At 49.1% G+C, this 23340-nt stretch overlaps 1 protein-coding gene across 2 annotated transcripts in view; it reads left to right on the forward strand.

Moving 5' to 3' along the window:
* Positions 1 to 8486: 8486 nt before the first annotated feature.
* DAPK2 (death associated protein kinase 2) overlaps positions 8487 to 23340 on the forward strand; it is a 108664-nt gene continuing 93810 nt past the window's right edge. For both annotated transcript variants that reach the window (XM_087814469.1, XM_016208586.2), the window contains exon 1: positions 8487 to 8584. In XM_087814469.1, coding sequence (XP_087670595.1) covers positions 8493 to 8584 — 92 coding nt within the window. In that variant the 5' untranslated portion in view covers positions 8487 to 8492. The remainder of the gene's footprint in view (positions 8585 to 23340) is intronic.

A 23340-nucleotide genomic window follows, 5' to 3' on the forward strand; every position in this document is an offset into this window, starting at 1 on the left:
AGAGCAGTGGACACTAGTCATAACTAACCTAGAGGAAGGGGAATGCCCATTAGGTACAAACCAAGAGTGTCAGGCTTCAGGGGAGAAAGCCATCTAGAGGGCAGATCAGAGAAGTATCCATGGAAGATGTGACCTGAGAAGGCCCTTGAAGGATGGGTAGGATGTTGTAGGATGAGATGAGGGGGTGGCAGTAGAATGCCTTAAGCAAAGGCATCGAGGCAGATACAGCCCATAATCCAAACTGGCAAAAGAGCTGGAAGTGCCTGCATGAGAGGACAGATGTGCGTGCACAGTGGGGAAATGAGGGCTGGAGTCTTAACTGCCAGAGTGAAGCATTTGGACTCCATTTGGTCAGCTGAGGGAACCACACAGGAGCTGGAACAGGTTGCATAATTCTTAGCTTTTTTTTTTTTTTTTTTTAAAGCCTCACCCAAGGATACGTTTTTATTGATTTTTAGAGAGAAAGGAAGGGAGGGGGAAGAGAGAGACAAAAACAACATCAATGTGAGAGAGAAACATCGATTGGTTGCCTCCTGTACATGCCCCAACCTGCAACCTGGGTCTGTGCCCTGAGTGGGAATAGAACCCATGACCCCTTCGGTGCACCGATGATGCTCCAACCGACTGAGCCACACTGGCCAGGGCAATTCTTGTCTCTTAATATCTGGACCTTCTTCTGGCTTTATTCTGGAGTAGGTGTCCTTGTGGTCACCACCCTTGGGACCTCCCTTCTCTGCTCACTGCTGCCTTGGTTCTGTGTTCAGTGCTCAGTGTCCTGTCGCTGCTCTCAGGTGAGGGTCTGATAAACTCACCTGACCTTAAGCATAAAATGTATTTCCAGATGGTACCTCTCTAGGCAATTGCATTTGGCAGGTTCAATGGAAAAAGCACCACACTGAGAATCTTGAGGAGGCCTAGTTCTAGTCCTACCTCTGCCTCTCACCAGCTATGTGACCTTGGACAAGTTGCTTTGTTTCTCTGAGCCTCAATTTCCACATTTGAAAAATGACCAGACTGGATGGGATGATTGACAATGAACTTTTCAGTTGCCAACTAACTTGCCAAGTATCAAATCCAAAAATGTCTGTTTTGCCTCATGCAAGGGGACTCTGTTGCTGCAAATTAGGTGCTAAGCATGAGGCTCAGAAGGGAATGGATGGAGAGGGTACATGTAGGTGCTATAGCTGTGTCAGCTGAGCCCAGCCTTGAATTCACTATGACTCAGGTACTAGCCATGTGCATGAAGAAGCCTCAGGAATCTTCAAACCATTCAAGTCTTCTTAGTTGAAGCCCAGACACTGTGAAACAGTGCTGTTCACTGTCTGGTTTCCTGACTCTCAGAATTTGTGAGCCTAGCAAGATTGTTGCTTCAGCCACAAAGGCTGGGGTGGTTTGCTACACATTAATAGATAACTGGAAATGAGCGGGGTGTTTTGCGGGTGGTCAGAGGATGAAGGGTCTCCCTGTGCTGGTGGAGCCTCAGTGGATGTCCTCTCCCTGCTGACTTGGGAAGCAGCTACCTCGATAATTACTCCACGTAGCATAGTGCTCTTGGGAGAGGAAGCTCAGAGCCTGCACTGTCCTGGGATATTGTAAAGTTTACAAACAAGAAAGCTCTGAGATCTTTCCCCAGGCTGTACCAGACTCTGAGGTATTGGTCAGCTGGAAGGCGGGGCTCATCTGGACTTGTCAGCGCCCCAGCATGGGGCAGGCTAAAGGTTGCTCACTCTGGCAGAGGTCCTCTAGGTGCACCTGAATAGCTATCTCATTTCACCCCACAATAGCTCCATCAGACGCTGTAAGGAGGGTGTTTCCCCTACTTTACCGATGAAGGAAAAGCTCAGGTGCTATGCTCCAGACTGCGCAGGGGGAACGGCAGAGCTGGGCGGCAGGACTCAACAACTGTCCTGAGAAGCCCCATGGGTGACTTAGGGATGGAAGCTCTGAGAAGGGACCTCCATTTCCTTCAGCTAAACAGCGTCTTGTCTTGAAGTAAGAGCACTGAACTTGGCTGAAGCTCTGTTTCTCCTTCCTCCCCCACCCCCCTCATTCCTTTTGTCCTCCAGGGATTTTGAGGTGAGGAAGAGAGGAGGCAGCCACTCCAGTCCTTCATTAGGGAAGGCGTGATGGGGATGCGGGGCTTCACCACCAGCTATTCCAGGGCTGGGGGCGCAGAGGGCAAGCCCGGCCAGGCCTCTCCCAGGCTGGGGAGCGGTGGTCAGGAGGGGAGTGTCCCCCCGCCTCGCAGCCCCCACCCCGCTGAGAAACCTGGGTGGTGAGGCTCCCAGAAGAATCTGTGCAGGGTCAGGGAGCATGCTGGCGTCAGGGAGGAGGCGGCCTATTCCCTAGTGGGACTTTCTCTCCTGCGGTATGTTTTCTTTGGGGAGAGGGACCAGGGTGAGGAGGGGGGCAAGGAAATACCATTTTCTGAGCGATTGTGCCAGGCTACGTCACACGGATCAGCTCATTTACATCAATTTCCAGACAAGGCGTGGAAAGGTTAGCTGACTTGTCCAAGGCCACACAGCACGTGAGCTGCAGAGCGGGTAAGGACAACTGGAAGGTCTTGCCAGAGCTCTGGAGGTGACCGCCAGGACCTGGAAGGGAGGCTCTGGGCGCTCACCCCGGGGCTGACCCTAGGGGCTCCCAGCAGGGGGCGCCCCGATCCCCGTCCCGGGCCGCGGGGCGCGCCTCCAGCCGGCGCCTGGGACGGGGCTGGCCGCTCCGCCCCTCGGCTCCTCCAGGGCTCGGCGGGCGGGCCCGAGGGCCCCGGGAGCGCGAGGAGGGGACCCGGGCGGAGCGGAGCGCACCCCGCCGCGCCCCTGGTGCCCAACGCGCCCGCCGCCGCGCAGCCTTCCGCCGTGAGTAGCGCCCGGGTGCGGGCTCGACGGGCAGAACGGGGCGCGGGCCCGCAGCGGTGCCCGGGGCTGGGGCTGGCGGGGGCAGATTGCCCCGGGGCGCACTTTCGAGTTCTCTGAGCCCGCTGCCGGGGTCCCTGCCGCCGCCGGCGGGTATGGCCGGCCGTGGCCTGGGGCGCTGCGGCCTCGCTGGAACGCCGGACCCCCGGGGCGCGCTCCGAAGCCTGGCAGCCGGACCCGGGGGACGGGGGCGGTGGGCAGAGGCCTGGCACCCAGGGAGGAGATGGGAGACAGACTCCCTTCCATTAAGTTAGAGCCCTTTGACGGGGCAGAGCACCCAGGTTTCTGGGAGAGGAGCGGCCGGGTCTTCCCGGCGTCAGCCGCCTTGCAGGACTCCTGCTCCCACGTTGCTCCAGCAGGTGATGCGAGGAGGCTGCTCCGTACGCAGCTTCCTATGTGGCAGAATGAAGCTGTGATCCCGGCTTGGGGCAGAGCTAGGGTGGGCATGGGGGCATCCAGTGGGTCTGTACAGGCTGGGGTAGAAAGACATAGAAGGGCGCTGTCAATAGTTGGCCCCAACCCTGGGCCAGGCATTGTGGATGTCTCATGGCATGTGTGGGTCTGGCCATAATTAGCATTCTCACTTTAGGAAGGAGAAAATGAGGCCCAGAGAGGTGAGCCTGGAGGCCACAGGTGGTGTTAGATTAGGAGTGCGCACTGGAGGAGAGGATGCCAGGGTTGGCTGCCTAAGAGGCAGGTGGGAAGCACACAGCCTTTGACACCTTGAACTCTAGAACCCAGTGGAGGGTAGCCGGGGGCTGCTGCTATGGCTACTGACACTCATTTCCCAACTGCCTCCCTGTAAGGTGTCCCTGGGAGAATCATGCTGATTGAGAGGTGCTGTTGCCTTGGCTTCCTCACAAATACTTTCAGAGTCCAGTTCTTCCCAAACCACCCATCTCCCAAGATGTGTTTTTAACACCTCAAGTGATCCCACTGATAATTCAGCAGCTTTGGGAGAGATGTGGGCAGGGGGCACAGGGAGTGTGGATGTGGGTGGTGTGTGCTGGTCTGGGGCAAGTTTCCACCTGGCAGGAATGAGACCTGAACTGACCTTGACCACCTCCCTCAGGCCTCCCTAGTTGTTAGATGTGGGGGTGAACAAGCAGGCTGCCCAGTGGAGCTGGACCTTCATCAGAAACACTGAGTTTTCTCTTCTCAGCTCAGGCAGGTGGCTCATCTTCTCTGAGCCCCAGCTTCCTCCTCAGAGATTGGGGTGGGTCAAAGCCTCGAGTGCCTGGAGGGGCTCTGTAATGTCGGAGCCCCCTCTCTTCTGTTGGCAGCCTCCTCAGAGCCTGAGTGTGATGATTCCTAATGGTGGGGGTAGGGTGGGAAGTGTAAGGGGGTAATCACGCCTGGCCCCTTGCAATGGTCTCACTTCACTGATTTGCGCTGGGTGAGGTGGGGTGAGGATCTCTGTGAGTTCAGCAGTGTGAGCTAGGGCCAGTGGGCAAGAGGGCTTAGCAGGGCTGAGAGAATCTCCAGTGGGGAGATCCTCTAGCCCTGGAGACCTCCTCCTAGGTTGTCCCTTAGAGGCCATTGACCTCCCGAACCCTGGTGCCACCATCACAGGTGCTGTGAACAGGAGCCCAGGAAGAGCAACAGGAGTGTGCTAGCTGTGTGACTTTTAGCACATCCCTTCCCTTGTCTGGACCTCAATTTCCTCCTTTCGTCAAACAAGTGGGTTAGACCAGACAGCAGTGGTTTTCAGAACCCCCCCATGAATTCTTCCACAGACCCAGACATATAATATGGATAAAGTGGAACTGCTCTGGTTCCCCTTCCTCACACTGGTGGCTCCTGAAGCAGAGTCTAAAAATTCCCCAGATGATCTTTGAGGCCTCTTTCTCTGAGGTTCTAGGAAATCTGTATTAACCCTCAGAAATGTTGCCTAGTGTTAGGGTTGGGGGTAGGAATGTGAATTCTAGAGATTCCATTAAGAGAAATGTGGGCATTAAGAGGGGCCTCACCTGTGGAATGTCTGGAGCTGTTGGCCTGTGCCTCTGGCCAAAAGTTGTAGCCATGTCCCTCCCCTTTGCCACATGGTTTTATCATTTCAGGGCCAGAAAAGTACCTGTGCCTCTGGGTCCTAATTTGTGACTATAATTCCACCTCAGAGTTTCTCCCCTTTAGTTTCATGTTTTCAAACTGGTAAAATGCAAATTCATGTCGGGGAGAGATTTAAGGAAAGGGCTTTAGGCTGTTCTCAGTTGTTTTTACCAGATGAGGTATCATCATTAATGGAATGCCTGCTGTGTACCAGCTACTACAAGGAGACAGAGGTGAGAATGTTATAACCCCTCCCCTCATGGGGCTCCAAAACAATAGGCAGGAGGAAGGAACTCACATTTGTTGGGACCAACCAAGCACTATTTAAAACACTTTACATATGTTATCTTATTTGTCTCATCAGGTAGATATTAGACTAATTTTTTTATTATGTAAAACTGCATACAAAATAAGTACATATCCCATATATCCATGTAGCCACCATCCAGATTAAGAAACAACATTGCCAGCACCCAGAAACCCCCTTGTGTTTCCTTCCAGACACAGTTCCTCCCCAGGGGTAACGACTATTCTGACTTCTAGGACCATAGACTAGTTTTGCCTCCATGGAATCACATGCTATGAAGTCTTTTGTCTCTGGCTTCTTTCGTTCAACATTATGTTTGTGAGTTTCACCCATGTAGTTGCAGTCATTTGCTCTGCAGTCATTTATCCTCACTGCTGCATAATAATTCCACGGTATGGTTATACCTCTATTTATGCATTCTTCTATTGATGGCCATTGTTTTTTTTCCAAATTTTAGTTATTATTAAGAGTGCTACTGTGAGCATTTCAACATGGATCATTTAGAAAACATCTGCATGCATTTCTCCTTGATATGTCCATACAAACTGCCCAACAGCTTCCCAAAGTGTCCCAGCGTTTAAGACTACTAGTTGCTCCACATTCTTACCAACACTAGGCATCATCTAGACTCATTTCCCATGTAAGTAATTTGAAGCTCAGCAAAGTTGTGCTCAGTGTGTGCTAGTAAGTGAGAGCTGGGATTTGAGCCCAGACCCGTGTGACCATGGAATTTGTGCTCTAACCCTCTGGGTTAGACATAGACATAGATTATGATGAGCCAGAATGTGATAAGCTCTCACCCTAAGAATGTATGAAGAGCTCTCTCTGGGAATTTAAAGAGGGGAAGAATTTTCATCTGTTTTGGCAAGAAAAGGGTCATGGAGCCTCACAGATATGGTAGCATTTGATCCACGAGAAGGGTTCTCCAAGTGGGCTTTCCCTGGAAAGGGCCCAGATTGAGCTGAGGCATGGCAGGGGTGAAAGTTTTGGGAGAATGGGAAAGGTCTACTTTGGCTGTAATATATAGGATATGTGGGGCCAGGGGCTAAGGTCGGGAAGCTGAGCTGGGGCCAAACTGGTGGGCCTAGTTTGCCCTTGGGACTCTCCTGCCCTCATCCCAGCCACTCAGGATGTGGATGGGACTTGTCCTTTTGCTGGGGAGCTGGGGTTGCTTCAAATCCAGCTCAGTTCCTGATAGTAAATGTCCCTGGCCTCATGCCAATGGCAGGCCTTAGGTGTTTCTGGGACCACTCTCAGGGTATCTGCCAACAGAAGTTTTGGGAGTTTTCTGCTTCCATCTAGCTATATGAAATTTGTAACCTCCCTACCCCCCACCCCGGCAAGGACCTGACCCAAACAGTTTATTTGGAAGGATGCTTTTAGCATAAAGAAAATGGTGGGTAGCAAGTCCTGCCACCCTCTGGCCTCGTCTCAGGAGATTTGCCAGGATGAGTTGAGCTTCTGATTCTGATCAAGCCAAATTTGCTAGGAGGATCCCCAAACCTTTCCTCAGCAAGGAACGGAATTAGTTGTCTTAATGGCTGTGGGAAGCAGAAACACAAACAGTAGCCTGGGATGAGCCAAACAGTAACAGTAACAATCATCCCCCCCTTTTTTTTGCCCAGCAGTTTATGCCCTTATCACAGTGGACCCTTACACAGATGTGTGGAGTAGGTGATATCAATGTTATCGCCCTTGTTTACAGATGAGGGGACTGAGGCTCAGAGAGAGGCCAACTTGTTGGGAGTCACATGGCTAATATACAGCCTAGAACTGGGGCTCCTGGAGCCTGCCCTTTTCAGTACCCCATCCTCGCTGGGCCCTGGCCCAGCACAGAGTGAAGACGAAGCAGGGAGGAGGCTGTGTGATGGCCCATGGGTGCCGCCAGGGAGGAAGTGGCAGATTACCCTGAGAGTAAGGCCTGGATGCCAGGCCAGCTTGGTCTGGAGGTCTTCAGGGATGTGTGTGCCTCCAAGGAAGGGAGGGAGGCAGGTGGCGTCTTGGTAAGAGAGCTCTAGTTTGCAGGGGACAGAAATAGAGGAAAGAGGGTGAAATGTACACATCGCCAGAGAGAACAGCTCCAGCCACTTGGCACTGATGAGACATGCGCTTATGTAATGGTGCCTCCACCCAGCCTGGTGAAAACAGTCTTTTGGGGTTCATGGGGCCCGGGTGTGGTTGGTATCTGATTGGCAGGCAGAAGAAAAGCTGCCAACACTTAGCCTAAATGAGCTCTGAGAGGCCCATGATAATGACTCTTGAAAGACACATCCACAGGCAGCTGGTGTTATCTTTGTGACTTGCAGACTGTGTTCTGGGCCCTGCCCTTGAGGTACTGTTGAGGGTGGCATGTGTCTGTCACAGGAATGGGTGAGCTTCTTGGGGCAGGGGTTTCCCAGGGCAAGATGCAAACTGTCTCTTTGGTGGAGTAGTGAACACTCCAATGGCCCATAGTTGTCCTGTGCTCCCAGTGCAGTGCCCTGGGCAGGCAGAGCTAGCTCCATTTTACAGATGAGGAAACTGAATCTCCTCTGATGAGATGAGGTCATAAAGTTAGCTGTGGGCAAAACTGGAACTAGAACCCCAGGTTCCCAACTCCTGGTGCTTGCTGTAATTTGTCACACCACTCCCACCCATGTTTGTGAGAGTTTACAAATCAGTTCAGACTCGCCCTAAGGTGGTGAAGCCCTGAGGGAGATGAGGTCATAAAAATCCCTTACCTTTCGACTGCATTTTATAATTTACAAAGTAATTTCATGATTTGCTGTTGATTTTTACGGTATCAGCCCCTTTTACAGATGGGGAAGCCAACCAAGTCTTCTGCAGTTTAAATGACTTATCTAAACAAAACTGGGACTTGAACCTGGGCCTTCTAACTCAAAAATGAATGCTTTCTTCTGCCTCATGGCTGCCTCTTTCCTCAGTAGACCCACCTTTCCTGAGAGCAAATTGCTCACGTTGGCATGACTCTGTTTCTCTGAATTTGTTCAGAGCAGATCTGAATAAGTGAGCAGGCTCTTTTTCTGTCTCCTAACAAAGTGAGTGACTCTAAATCAAATCAGAAGCATGGTGTCGGTCACAGGTGAGGAAAGGCTTGATGAATGAGGGCTGTAGATTACCATTAAATTATTAGTGCGCTTGCAGCTGATTACTTTTGGGCTCAGACTCTTAGGCTTGTGCCAATTACACATCTGTCCTAATCTCAGTTTCAGGGCTGTATGCTCCAGGCCTCAATGAGGAGCCCAAACATGGAGACCTTCAAGCAGCAGAAGGTGGAGGACTTTTACGACATCGGAGAGGAGCTGGGGAGGTAAGAGGCCACAAGAGGTGGAGGGGATGCCAGGTGGAGCCAAGGATACACTTCTCTTGGTGCATTTGTTAGTTGATCTTGTCCCAGGACTCGTGAGAAGCTTTAAAAACAATCCTGAGGTTTATTTATTTATTTATATTGAATTTATTGGGGTGACGTTGGTTAATAACATCATTTAGGTTTCAGGCGTACAATTCTGTAATACATCATCTGCATATTGTATTGTGTGTTCACCACCCCAAGGCAAGTCTCCTTCTATCACCATTTATCCCCCCTATGCCCTCTTCTACCTCCCCCACTCCCCTTTTCCTCTGGTAATCACCACACTATTGTCTGTGTCTATGAGTTTTATGGTGTTTTTTTGTTTTTTGTTTTGCTTAATCCCTTCACCTTTTTTACCCAGTCCTCAACCCCCTCCCTTCTGACAGCTGTCAGTAATCCTGAGGTTTATTCATCTTTGTGGGCAGCTCTGCAAATAGTCCTCTCTCTGAAAAAGACACTGGCAGAAGGGGCTCGAATTGTCGAGTTCTGTGTTTTCAGTATATTCTGGCTAAGAGTTATGGTGAACCTAAATGATTCTTGGTTTATCTGTTACTATTCTCCCAAAGCCCTCCCCAGGCTTTGGAGTGAGATCTGACCCGTTGGGTTTCTTCTCCGAGTCCCACTTGGCATTCTCCATGGCTCCCAGGATTTTGTTTCATAAGCTCAGAGCCTGAACGGGAGGTGAAGTAATCCTTCTGAAAGTGGATTTGCATTGAGTAACAAGCCACGCGAACATAGCCACGAGGGGGTCCTAGGACTTGAGTTACTAGGTGCATTTTCAGGTTTGCTAAACACAGAACACAACCAGGGCTAATTTCTGAGATCTGAAAGTAGTTACTAGTTGGAAAGAAATGAAGATTTTTCCAAAGCTGTCTTCTTGCCTTCCATTTCTAACAGCTACTACTATTTAGATAGTGTTTTAGTGATTATAGAACACTAAGTCCTGAAGTTTCATTCTCACAACGGTGCATGAAATGGGAATTGCTTTTACTCTTCATTTTTCAGATGAGGAAACTGTGGTTCCAAGCGTTTAAGCAAGTTGCCCAAAAGTGCTCAGCCAGCAAATGACATAACCAAGGTCTGACCAGTCCAGTCTGTACTGCACACCTGTTGTGCAGTCTCCTGTGAGCACAGCACTTGCACACTAACATGTGCTCACCAGTACACCCAGCCTCAACCCTTCTCACGCCCAGCAAAGTAAAAACCTGGGGGTTTAAGGCCTCCACTGTATCTAAGAGGCAAAACAGGAGGCCCTTCCTCTTTATAGAGCTCTTGGGTCAGGACTAATTCTTTACTTTCTTTAATTTTGAAAAACAAAACTGGAAGAGCTTCCAAGCCAGAGCCAGACTCTGAGAAGAATGGGAGGTGCAGGTGCTTCGAGTTCAGGCAGTGCTTGTCCTGGGTGACTGGATGGCTGGGTGCGCGGGGAGCAAGTGATGCAGGGACCCCAGAGGTGGATGACCCCTCTGCCTTATTTCAGAGACCTGCTGACGTAGGCAGTCCAGGGCCCGGGGAAAGTGTGGGAGGAGGGCAGAGGGCCGGAAGCTGGGGGTGGTCAGTGGAATCTGCCTATGAAAGGGAGGCCAGGCTCTCTTTCCCTCGGGTGCTTCTCCTGACCTTGGTGACACCAAGAGTGAAGTGACATCCTCAGCAGCAGACCAGTGGCATTTGATTTGGTGGCCTCACGTTGGCCACATCCTGGGTGGGGGGGGTCTGTGCTAAGTGCTGTGGGTACAAAGATGAGGACACAGAGTCTCTGCCTTCTTGGCGCTCCCGCTGGCGGTGGGGGCAGCCACGCACAGGACAAGGGTGGAGTTGGACGGGACTGGTGCCAGGGCTGAGGGCTGAGCAGTTGCGGTGGAGACCCCAGAGAAGGAAGGAGAAGCAGTTTCCTGGGGAAGTCATCTATTATTCCTTCCCAGTCCTGTCTGTTCCCCACGGCACTGTATCGGAGCCGTTAGAGCTAGAAGCGATCTCACAGTTTCCAATCCTCCCCTGTAAAAGGGCCTGAAGGCCCCATGTATCTCACAGCCTGGGGAGCCTTACAAGGACCCCGCCTAGTTTTCTGAAGTGCTAACCAGACTTGGAGTGGGTAAGAGGTGGGAGAGGCCTTTGGGATGGCTTGACATGCTAGGATTTGTGGTCTAGAGGTCAGATGAAATGGAAAGCCACTAGAGGTCCTTTCTAACAGGCCCTTCGTCTGACAGTTGAGGAAACTGAGGCTCAGAGAGGGGAAGGTCTTGCCTGCGGCCATAAACAGGCTGAAAATAGAGCTGCCTCCAGATGACTGACTGCTCAGCTTCTGAAGGGTCAGCCCTACCTTTCTCTCTTCCCCTTCTTTTCTTCACTTAGCATACCATTAAGGACCTACTGTGTACCAGGCACTGCCCAAGGTAGTGGTAAGCAAACAGGACTATTCCTGTCCTCTTGCAGCTTGTGCTCGATTGGTAGAGAAAGGCACTAAGCAAGTGAGCAAGGGAAAGAGGAGGAGAAATCATTTTAGCATGTGTTCAGGGCTGTGAATAGAGAGAGCAGGGTGCTCTGAGAGAATAGGGGATGAGGTTAGACTGGGTGGTCAGGGAAGGCTGCTCTGAGGAAGAGACTGGTAATTTGATAACTGAGGGGTTGATATGCAGGTAGAGGCAACGGCATGGACATAGGCCCAGAGATGGGAAAGGGCCTGGGCCTGAACTACTGGCAGGAGGCCGGTGTGGCCTCAGAACGTGAGCTGTGAGCAAGGGGTGCTAGGTGAGGTTGGAGACAGAGGTGGGGGCCAGATGTGGCCGGCAAGCTCCCTGTCAACATGGAATGGTGGAGAGGCTTGGCCTTAGGGGTCACACAGATTGGGGTTGGGGTCTCCTTCCTAGCTGTGCAATCTTAGGACAACTTACTCAACAGCTCTGGGCCTCAGTTTTCCTACCTGTATAATGGGAATAATAATAGTACCTACCTCACAGTTATGGGGATTAAACGAGATGCTGAGTCTATGGTGTTCCTCACAGAGCCAGGCACAGGGTAATTGTTCAGTGAACAAGAGCTTCTGGCCTTTGAAGTAAATTTGGGGCATCAAGGTCCTGTCTCCCACCTATGGAGCCCCTAGGAGAAAGGTATGGGACTGCAGGAAGAGCAGCGGGTGGAAGGGGGCCATCATTCTTATTTTGGAGAGAGCTGTACGTGCACCTGCTTCCTAGGCTATCTGAGTACCCTGGCCTACACTCAGGGCTGTCTTGTTGATTTTAGCTCCTCATTAAATCCTTACTTTGCAAAAAATGAAAATGAATGACAGTCATTTTTCCTCTTTACTTGTACTGATGGATGAAGCTCACAAACGTAATGCTGAGGGAAGTGAACCAGACTCAAAGAGTCCACACTGTATAAATCCATTTGTGTGAAGTTTGAAACAGGCCAAATGAATCGGATACGTTAGAAGTCAGAATGGTGGTTATTTGGGGCACTAGTGACTAGAAGGGGGCACAAGGGGGATTTCTGGGGTGTAGCTATTGTTCTGTTTCTTGATCTTGGTGCCTGTTTCACTGTTGTGTTCATGTCATGAAAATATGTCAGGCTGTTCATGTACATGCACATTTCCCTGTCGGTATGTTATATCTTAGCTAAAACCGTGTATTAACAAGCAAAGAATCTTTAACTCCACTTCCTGCCCTGGTCTGGTCCCTGAAGCACATGCTTTTCATTCCTTTGGAGGCCTTGTCTGTCCTTGTCCTACAAGTGAGAACATCTGTGAGAAAAGCTGCAGAATCCAGCTTTGGATGGGGACAGTGTGCCCTGGCTGGAAAGTCCTGAGCTCGGCTGGGACCGCGCCTGGCCCTGCACATCTCACCTGATTTCTGGCTCCCTGTGTTGAGTGCAGTCACTTGGCTGTGCTCATCCCCAGCAGCCTGCTGGGGATGCTAGAGCAGTTGGAGAAATGCTGGCCTGCAGATTCTGGCTTCTCTCAACCTTGGTAGCCACCCTGGGGCAGAGCAGGGGCATATTAGAGTAGGGCTCATAAAGAAAAACCCATTCAACCCCTTGTTTTATAGGCAAGGCTAGGACCTTGATTTGTCCAAGGTCACAGCGTGAACCAGTGATAGACCAGGGTGGGGATTGAAGGTCTGACTCCTAGTCTAGGGCTCTAGTCACACCACAAGGACCCACAGAGCACAAACTCATTTTTCCCTTTATTTTGAATGCTTCTGGTGAGTGGGAGAGAGTATATGGTAGGGTGGTCTTTTCTGTTTGACCTTGAGGATAGAGTAGCAGGGTCAGAGTCAGGATGTAAGCATTGGGGAAGGAGGGATGTTCCCCAGAGGAAGGGCGCTGGTAGTTATGTCCAGTGTTGAATACTGTATGCCCAAGGACACAAGGTCATTTAATATAAGCAGTGTGTAATAATCTGTGGTTTCTTCTTCCTATATTTATATTGCTTTCCTTTACCTAGATTATCAGATTTTTATATTAACATGAAATAATTAAGTGCTACTATTGAACTGGATCTCAATAAGAATTTATCTCCCTTTTATAGACAAGGAAAGTGAAGCCCAGAGAGGGAAGGTGATTTATCCAAGGTCACAGAGCAAGCAATATAGGAATTTAAAGAAGTTTTTCAACTACATTGTGCTGGTTTAAACAAACAGAAAAAATTATCCATATGTACATTCAGCTTTTACCCACAGTCCCCACCTCTCGGAGCCTACCTCCCCATTACCTCCGCATCCTATCATCCTCTCCTCCCTCCCTGTTGAAGAGAGCAGCCATAAGCCCTGCTACTTCCAGGAGGCTCACATGTGCAAAGCACCCTGCTAGGTACTTAAAGCTGCAGAATCTACTTGTGTAGGGATGGGAGCCTTGGGCCAGGGAGGGACCCACTACTCTCAAGCCTCATTTTCCTGGGAGCTAAGGAATTCCCAGGGATGGCCATATTGACAGGGCTGCCTGCCAGACCCAAGTCTCTGGATGGGGTCCTCTGTCATTAAGATCACTCACCACACACTCAGCTTAGTCCAGGCAACCTCTTTTGCTAGAGAAACAAAAACCTTCAGGAAATGTGTAGAGCTCAGATTTACCCTGGCTGGGTGCTATAGCCCAGTCTAGCCAAAAAGCACTATAGAACACAACAACAGTAATAGTTGTTTACCTGTCTCAGTTCTTGGGAAAAAGGTTTCCAAGGGAAAAAGATTTCTGAAGCAGAGGGGCTTTTACTATTTCTTTTTAAATGAAAACATCATTTTATTATAGAAGTGATACATGATGAATGTGATAAAGTTATGATGAGTTAAAGTAAAAAGTAGAACTCCCTCTGCCCTCCCTTCACGTCTCATGCCTACAGGTTAACTTCGATGATAATTTTCTCCTGTTGCCTGTTAGAACTTTTCTAAGTAAAGCAAGTGTGTACACAGACCCAGATGGGATCACATGACCATAACAATCTACAACTTGCTTTTTTCACTTAATGAAATGCATTGACTATCTTTTTACAACTCTGTATATAGATCTGTGAGGCTTACTTTGGATGCTATATTTTTTTTAATAAAAGTTTTAAGAAGACAGTTTAAGCTTATGAAAGATTAGCACCTTTTCCACAGCAGCTATTTTTATTTCTGCTTTACCTTCTAATCTTTCCATGGCTATTTCTCACGTTCGCACATCCCCTCCTCTTTTGTGTCTACTTGAGGTACACATACGCTCAGAGCTAACATTCCCCCAAGTGCTAAGCTACCAAGGCAGGTCAGGAAGGCCAAGGGGAGCAGAGCAGCACTCCTGGCCTTGGGATTGCCCAGGGATGAGATTAGGCCTATCCTGTCTCACACTAGCTTGTACTGGGCTGTCAACTCTTTGAAGCCAGCTCCACATCAGTCCTCCTATTTTGAGAATCACTACAGCACTGAGACAGAGGCCAGAGGTCCCCTAAACTCTGTCACTTCCCTCTGTTCTTGCTGTTCCTTCACTCTTGGAAAAATTAAACTTTTCCTCCAAGGTCCAGATCAAAGGCTGTCTCCCCGGCAGTCTGTCATGACCCACCCCATCCCACCCTGGCCCCTTCTGTGGATTTAATTACCTCTTATTCTGGACCCACATCTCTGTTAAATGCTAATGTTATGATATCTCATGTTACATGAAGGGCTCACCTGGTCACCTTCCCTGTGGACTGAAGGCTCCTCCAGGCTGGGTTCCTGCATATTTCATTTTTTATCCATCTGTTCCCTGTCCCTGCCGCCATAGTGTCCAGCCCAGGCCTTTTATACTAATAAGTGCTCAGCTTCCACAGATATCCATCAGCTAAGTGCAGAGCTGTCTGGAACCTGCCTTGAGTTAAATCTGAGGCAGAAAACATCAGCCAAACCCCTAGCTCCCATAGGCCTTGGAGTCATGAATGTAAGGATCCTCCAAACACCTAATGGGAATCAAAACACAAAAATTACCTTTATTTCTGGACACCCATTCTTGTATTAAATCCTTGTAACACCCTGGGAAGCAGCTATTTTTCCCATTATAGGGATAAAGAAACTCAGTCTCTAAAAGTTGGGGAACAGGGGTACTCTCCTCAAAAGCTAATGAAATGAAAAGATGGAACAGGCCATTAGCTAATCGGGGGATCCCCCTGAAACATGTGCTATTTGTTCAGAGAAGGAAGCTCTCACCCTGGGTGGGGCAGCTCCTCACAGGCTAATCTGGGAAATAATAGGTAAGCACCTCGAGGTAAGGACTGTGCCAAGGACTGAGGAGCAGCAGGCCTGGGCTTGGGCAAGAGGGCATGTGGAGAGGGTTGAAGGGATGGGGCTACCAAGAGGACAGGTGACTGCAGAGGGCCCTGGATGATAGAAACCCTGATGAGGGAGAGAGGCGCTTTTATCAGCCTTTGTTAGAAAAACAAAGCACAAAGCCACTCAGACAAAGTGGCTGCATTGCACATGCTTCAGTCCCAAGCTGGCACATGGAGCAAATCCCTTGCCCAAGGGGCAGGTAGGTCTCACTGAGCTCTGTTTGTATTATGAAAACTCTAATAGCTGAGAAGAGGTACTTACCTGGGGTAATTGAAACCACTGTACACCTATATCTACTATATACACTGTCTTTTCTACTTATTTGTCACTAGCATGTATATTTGTGTGTTGTATTGTTTTTACACTCAACAATATTTATTTATACCTTTCATGTATCCAGTCTATGTAAATTAAAACAATTGTTTTGAAATAATTTTAAATTTAATAAAAAGGTTTCAGAATAATAGAACTCCCATAAACCCTTTATCCAGATACTTAAAAAAAAAAAAAAATATATATATATATATATATATATATATATATATATATATATTCATTGATTTCAGAGAGAGGGAGAGAGAGGGAGAGAGAGAGAAACATCAATGAGAGAGTCATTGATCTGCTGCCTCTTGCACGGCCCCCACTGGGGATCGAGCCCGCAACCCGGGCATGTGCCCTGACCCGGAATCAAACCTCGATCTCCTGAATCCTAGGTGGATGCTCAACCACTGAGCCACTCGCCCAGGGCAGAGACCCCAATTTTTAACATTTTGTCACTTCCTCCCTCTCTCCTTCCCCTTCCTCATCTCCTCCTCTTTATCCTGCCCCTCTCCCCACTTCCTCCTTCCCTCCCTGCCTCCTTCCCTCTTTCCTTCTTTTCTTTCTTTCTAACTATTATTGTTTCTGAACCATTTGAGACTTGATTGCAGACATTATTCATCTCCTAAGGATGTGGATATTCTCTTTCATAGCAAAGTACAGTTTTTAAACTCAGGCGATTTGACGCTGATATAATGTTTTTACCTAAGCTCTCATTCTTGTTCTAGTTTTGTCAATATTCCCATTTGTGTGCTTTATAGCAGTTTTTCCCCCTGCAGAACCAAATCCAGGGCAGATCATATATTGCATTTCGTGGTCATATCTGTTCAGGCTCCTTCAGACTGGATGGTTCCTTGGCCTTGCCTTGACTTTCATGACACTGATATTTTTGAAGGATACCAGCTTAGAAAAATGTTATGGTATATATTTTGTTAACTTCATAATATTCTGTTATACAGACATTCCCAGTTTACTTAACTTTCCCCTATTGTTTCTCACTACTAAAAATAAGTGTTTCTGTGGACATTTTGTTTAGTTTCCTCCCTGCATTATTTCTGCTGAGTGTATTCCCAGGGGTGGAATTCCAGGTCAAAGGTTATGGTCGATTTGTGTTGTGGTTAAAACTAAAAATATTGAACCAGTTAACCAGGTCACCAACACGTGCTGATTTGCTTGTGGCTTTGCCAACACTCATTCTCATTGTTTTTGTGTATTTCTGGTAGTTCAAGAGTTTTGTAAAGATATATTCCTGTGTTTGCTGTAGGGAAATTAAAAGTAGCTGAAGTTTTCTGTGCCTTTCTCTTAATTCCAAAACTTATCCTCTCTGCTACTTTACTTTTTTCATGGTGTTTACATTTCATTTTCATTCCATTCCATTTTCATGGATAATTTCAAGTTCTGATAGCAACACAAGGCAGGGAAGGCAAATGTAATAATTCCCATTTTATAAATGATGAAAATAAGGCACAGAAAACTTACCTGACCCATCGGGACCAGAGACAGAGCTCTTTCCTGTAAATGGATGATCTTGCTTCCTGCCCCCACAGGTAGAGGGGATCAGGTCTTTGGGGGACCCCAGAACTCAAGCAAAAGTTTCCACTCTTTGTCTTTACTTTTAAAAGCTTATGCGAAGGGCTCTATAAGAGCTACCTGAGGCCCTGGCTGGGTAGCTCAGTTGGTTAGTGTCATCCGATACACCAAGGTTGAGGGTTTGATTCCCTCAGAGCACATACGAGAATCAACAGTGAATGCATAAATAAGTGGAACAACAAATTGATGTCTGTTTCCCTCTCTCTTGCCCCCTTCCTCTATCTCTCTCAAATCAATCAGTAAATTTAATTAAAAAAGCTTCTGAAAGAGTGCTGTTGGGAGAGAGGGGGCCCTTAGGGAGGGGTGTGCTTTGAGGGTAAAGGAGAGCCCTATTCCCCTGTTCTCCCCCTTGCTGGGGAGACCAAAATAAGGGGTAAGAGTGGAGGCCAGTGGTAGGAGTTAGGCCCTGAGGTATGTCTCCCCTCAGCTGTAGGACAGCCCCCCAGGGCTGTGGCAGTGTGGGAAGGCGGTCATGGGAGGTGCAGTTTCCAGGGCCCCTCACAGAGGTGATGGCTGCAGCCCTCAGATCTCTCTTCTGGAGGTTGCCCTGAACCCCAGAGCAGCCTTCAACAGGCTTAGAGCCCAAAGACTTTAACCTGCAAGGGCTCCTGCAATGTCTAGTCCAGGGGACAAAAAACTACAGCCCTGTGGCTAAATCTGCTTGCCACCTGTTTGTGAATGGCCTTGGGGCAAAGAATGGGTTTTCCAGAGAAACAGTTCCAATAGATTTGATGATAGGGAGCACCACCTTTGGAGCCCAATTAAGCAAAATGCTATCCTCCCCACCCCTACCCTAGCAAAAATTCCATTCTTCTCATTGGAAGGCCTGTATACAAAAAACAGACAAAACAAAATAAAACACAACTCAATTCTTGTTATATTTTTAATTCCATCTGTGAAATATTTATTGAAATTTGGTTTTCTCCTTTGTTGCATAAGGACCTGCATAATACCCTTGATTTTGCTCCTTGGCCCAGAGCACCTAAAATATTTACCATCTGGCCCTTTGTGTAAAAAGCGTTCCTACTCCTGATCTACTTCATTAGAATTTACTATTTAAGCAGCAAAACTTTTTTTTTTTTAAATATATCTTTATTGACTTCAGAGAGAGGAAGGGAGAGGGGGAGAGAGATATAGAAACATTAGTGATGAGAGAGAGTCACTGATCAGCTGCCTCCTGCACGCCCCCAACTGGGGATCGAGCCCGCAACCCAGGCATGTGCCCCGAATGGGAATTGAACCGCCATCTCCTGGATCCTAGGTCAACGCTCAATTGCTGAGCCACTCCCAGCCGGGCAGCAGCAACACTTTAAACAAGTAGATTATTGTGGGGTGGGGGACGGGACACAAACACATCAAAGTGAAGGTGCAGACGTGGAAAAGGAGGAAGAGGGGGTGAACAGAAGTCCCCGTGTCCCCCTTCCCCACCTGCCCTCTCACAGCCCATGAGGAGCCTCTGAGAAGCCCAGTTTCAGAACCTAGGCCCATTGTCCTCTCCAGAGAAGGCTGGAGTGGGAAGAAGGGGAAGGGGCTCCCTGGGTATTGGGCATTATCTTGTACTAGGCACAGGGTGGGGCTGGGGGCATCATCTGGCTTAATCCTCTTGAAGCCCTATGGAGTGGTAGGTATTTTTCTCATTTTGCAGATGAGGAAGCTGAAGCTCAGAGAACTTCACTAACTTGCCAACTTTAGTGTCAGAGCTGGGATTTAAATGGATGACTTCTGATTGATTCCTGGTCCAGTGTTCTCTTTGAGGCGCTGAGCTGCTGAGCTGCCTAGGATTTTCTTTCTGCCTGTTACCCTTGGGTCCCCTCCAGAGAATGGAGAAAGAGGTCGATACTCCTGCTTGGTGCTCTTGGTGGTTTACTAGACAATCTCCTGAGAGCCCTGTTGTCCTGTATCTAATCCACTTCCATGGCTGGCACTGCCTCCCTGTCCACCTCACCCAGTTGCCGCCAGCATCTAACCCTGGGGCCTCACTCAGGACCCTAAATCTTGGATCCTGAGCTGCTGGCCCCTGGTAACTTGGCCACAAGGCCTGGAGGGTAACAAAACATCCTTCCCGCATTGGGATGAAGTTTATTTGGCACCATGGGGGCAGGGCCCACCAGCTAGAGAGGAGAGCTTAGCTGCTGAGGGGCTGCAGTGTGGCTCTAGGAGGCAGTGTGCCTCCTAGTCTTGGAGGAGCCCCTGCCAACTGAGAGAAGAGACAGGGCTGAGGGGAGGACAGCTGACAGAGGAGCCAGGGAAGGGCACTGAGCCATTCTTGGCAGGAGGAGAGGCTCGGGGCTGGAAGCTGAGGAGCCCTAGCCTGGTGGTGACCCTTTGGGGCATTTGGATCCACCAGGTCCTGGGGTGACCCTGGCTCTGCTACTGTGAGCTGTTGGACCTCGGGAGGCAGCTTTGCTCTCTGAGGCTCTGTCTCTTCGTTTAATGGTCCCTGTCCCATGGAGCCGTGGAAATACCACATGCAGAATCTGAGTCTCTTCATGTTTTCCAGCCTTCTGGGGTCCCATCATTAATGTCCAAATAGGAAAAATGAACATTCCATCCCAGGGCAACAGGAAGTCCTGCTCCTGACGCAGCCTTTCTGATTCTCCCCAAGGAGTGCTCACATCCTCCCCTGCGCCTTGGGCCCTTGAACTCCAGGACCCCTTCCTCCTACCAGGCAGGGCTGCGCTCCCTCTGTGGCCCTGTCTCAGGCAGGAGCTCAGGCCGCTTTCTGAGTGCCTCCCTCACCACCGAGACTGGTTGAAGAGTGAACTGAGTGCCGTGTAAGGCTTGCGGGGAGTGAAAGGAATTCTGGCACAGAGAAGGAAATGGCTTAAAGCAGGAGATAGACACTTCTGCTTCTTGACCCCTGACCCCTGTCTCAGGCCCCAAACCAGCTATTGTCCTTTCTACTGACCACCCAAGGGAGATCCCCACTTCTTTTGCATATAGACAGTTTATTGTTGTTGCAACCTCTGCCTCAGTGGACTCTAGGTTTCTATTTTCCAGAATCAAAGACTCTTTAAAGTTTCTCCCAAACAAAAAGCCATCTCTGACTTCTCTTCTTTCCCTCTCATTCCTGTCACAGACATGGAAGTACCTAGCAAATGGTCACAGGTACGGACATCATTGTGCCAAAAGTCCAGCGGTCAGTTGCTTTGAAGAGCTCACAGGGAGGAGCTGGGTTAGGCAGCTTCTCCCCTGTTACCTCATTTAATCAGTGAGATTCCCCATGTAGGATAGGCAGGCAGGGAAGTCATTGTCCCCATTCTACAGACAAGAAGCACATGGACCCAGTCCCAACCTTCAGAGCAGGGAGGCCAGATGGAGTGGAGATAAGGCTATGTGTCCACAGGTATTTATTAACACAGGTCCAAGTAGCAATCCTGAAGATATTTCTTAGAAAAAGATTTTATAAAGCATTTTAGAGCCAGCTAACTGCAGCTTTTACAGAGTTTGGGTCATGAAATTCTTTCTGATGTCTCCTCTGAACTCTGACATAGCATCCTTCGTGGGGTCCACACATGTCTCTGAGAAAATGGTCAGGAAGCACTGCTAGACCTCAGCTAAGCTGTCCTGGCTCTGCTGCACCCTACCTCTCCTGCAGGCCCTCTGGTTCCTCATGCTGCTACTCTTTAGGAAGGTCTGTGGCTGGGCCATCTCTTTGGACAGTTGAACTACTCCTCTCCAATAGACAGCCAAGAACCTGTCCCTCAGGCTCAGGGTCTAACCTGGGTATGAATCAAGGTTGCACGTGACCTTAAGCAAGTTACTTCACCTCTCTGAGCCTTGGTTTTTCTTACCTGTGAAATGGGGAAATACTACCTATTTTATCAGACCAGGATTTAAATTTAGATCTCTCCTAGGTCTAGAGGATTGGATGAGATTTTGATTGAAACATGTGTTTGTCATCCTGGGCAGTACATCTGAATCACAGAAGTGGTTTAAAACAAATGCACACCCATGCATACAAGCCAGGGATTCAGATTTAGAAGGCTTGGGGTATGAAATGTACAACTGGATCCAAGATCATTTCTTCAAAATGGTACTTGAGGCAAACAGTAGGCTCTTAGAGATGTTGGTTTATTCCTTTCTTTTCTAATAACAAGTCTCTTTATTATCCTCTGTTCAGTTATGTTATTTTTTCATAATGCAAAACAGATTTATTCATATGTACAACAATGAGCAGTCTTCTGTCAAAGGGACAAGATCAAGATTCTTAAGTAGTTGACTTTGGGACTTACAATGGGAAGACATGCTGTGTTGCTGTCAGATATTAAGTTTCTTTACCTGACACTTCAGTGGGGTCTTCCGGCTGGGCCTGCTGTCCTCCCTCCCTCCCTCCCTCCCTCCCTCCCTCCCTCCCTCCCTCCCTCCCTCCCTCCCTCCCTCCCTCCCTCCCTCCCTCCCTCCCTCCCTCCCTCCCTCCCTCCTCAACCAAGGATATTTTTCCATTGCTTTTCAGAGAAAGTGGAAGGTGGTGTGGGAGAGAGAGAAACATCAATGTGAGAGAGACATATCAATTGATTGCCTCCTGCTGCACACGCCCTGACCGGGGCCAGGGATGGAGCCTAGAACCGGGTGTGTGCCTTTGACTGGAATCGAACCTGGGACTCTTCAGTCTGTGGGCTCATGCTCTCACTACTGAGCCAAACCAGCTAGGGCTTGGCCTGCTTTTCTGATCTCTTATGATATACAAGCTGGTGAACCAGACAGCCTGTGTTCCTCTTCTGTTTATCCCATGAAGTGTAAGAGATCAGTTTCACTGTTCACAGAGCTGCGGGCTTCTGGTTGCTGGTTACCTTGTTCTTCAACTGCAGAGCAGCCCTTAGAGCTTGCCTGCCAGCTCCCCAGTTACCGGAAGGCAGATTTTACCCCCACGTTTTCTTAGATGTCTTAGGAATTTCTCTGCATGTTCCCTCTTCACCTCAGCTTGGTCTTCAAAGAATGGGACAAGCAGAGGTGCTACCGTGTCTTCCTTGTAATAACTGGCTGTAGATAAATAAGCTCCACTGATGTGCCTCTCATAAGATGCCACTTGAGTAATAGCAGCCCTACCCTCCAGAGAGGAGGCTCTGGACCTGGGCTGCTAGCTCAGCGTTAGAGAAATCCAGGCAAAAAGTGCTCCTCAGCCCTGGCCAGCGTGGCTCAGTTGGTTGGCGCACCGTCCAGTGCACTGAAGTGTCATGGGTTTGATTCTGGTTGGGGCACATGCCTAGGTTTCAGGTTCCATCCTTTGTCGGCCCGTAGATCGGGGAGCACACGGGAGACAACGGATGGATGCTTCTCTCTCTTTCTCTCTCCCTTCCTCTCTCTCTCTAGAATCAATGAAAAACATGTCCTCTGGTGAAGATTTAAAAAAAAAAGTGCTACCCAGCCTGATACGTTATTTTTACCTCTTTCCCTTTGCTCACACTAGACCCCTGCTGGGATTCCCTCACCCCCACCCCCGCTTTTTCATGGTGTCTACTGCTCTCAACATACCTTTCTTGATAAAATTACCCTTTTCTTCTTTCTCCCAGGCCCCTCACAGCCCCCTGTCCCATAGAGCTGAACTGAGCTGGTCCCTGTACAGGGATGGCCCCTGATTGGAACAGGGATGGTCACTTCACTCAAGAGAGGCCAGTTCGTTGGCCAGTTGGTACCCTATGAGCCGGCTGGGCTGAAAAAGCTCTGCCCACTAGGAGCAGCGGTGATTAGCTAAAGTAGCTTCTCCCTGAGACTTGATGCAGAATGTGAGGAGGGAATGGAGCTGCCACTGAAGATACAGTGATTCTACAAGCTAACTCCTTGACGGCCTCTAGGCTTACTTCCCATTCCTATGTGTATCCTTCCAGTGACCACCCTCCCTTTGAAGAGCCTGGGTAGCACACTTTCCTTGTCTTACCTCTGTCTCACCCATGCCCAGAGCCTCCAGTTCCACATGTGCTCGAGTTTTGCTTCCTCCCAGAAGCCTGCCTTGACTACTGCAGGTATGTTGACTGCAGGCAGGGTTGGGCACCTACGTTCCACAGTATGTTGTGGATTTCCTAGTTGTCATTATTTGCCTTTGAG

This window comes from Miniopterus natalensis, chromosome 1 (genome assembly GCF_054644295.1).
Source record: "Miniopterus natalensis isolate mMinNat1 chromosome 1, mMinNat1.hap1, whole genome shotgun sequence".
NCBI lineage: Eukaryota > Metazoa > Chordata > Mammalia > Chiroptera > Miniopteridae > Miniopterus > Miniopterus natalensis.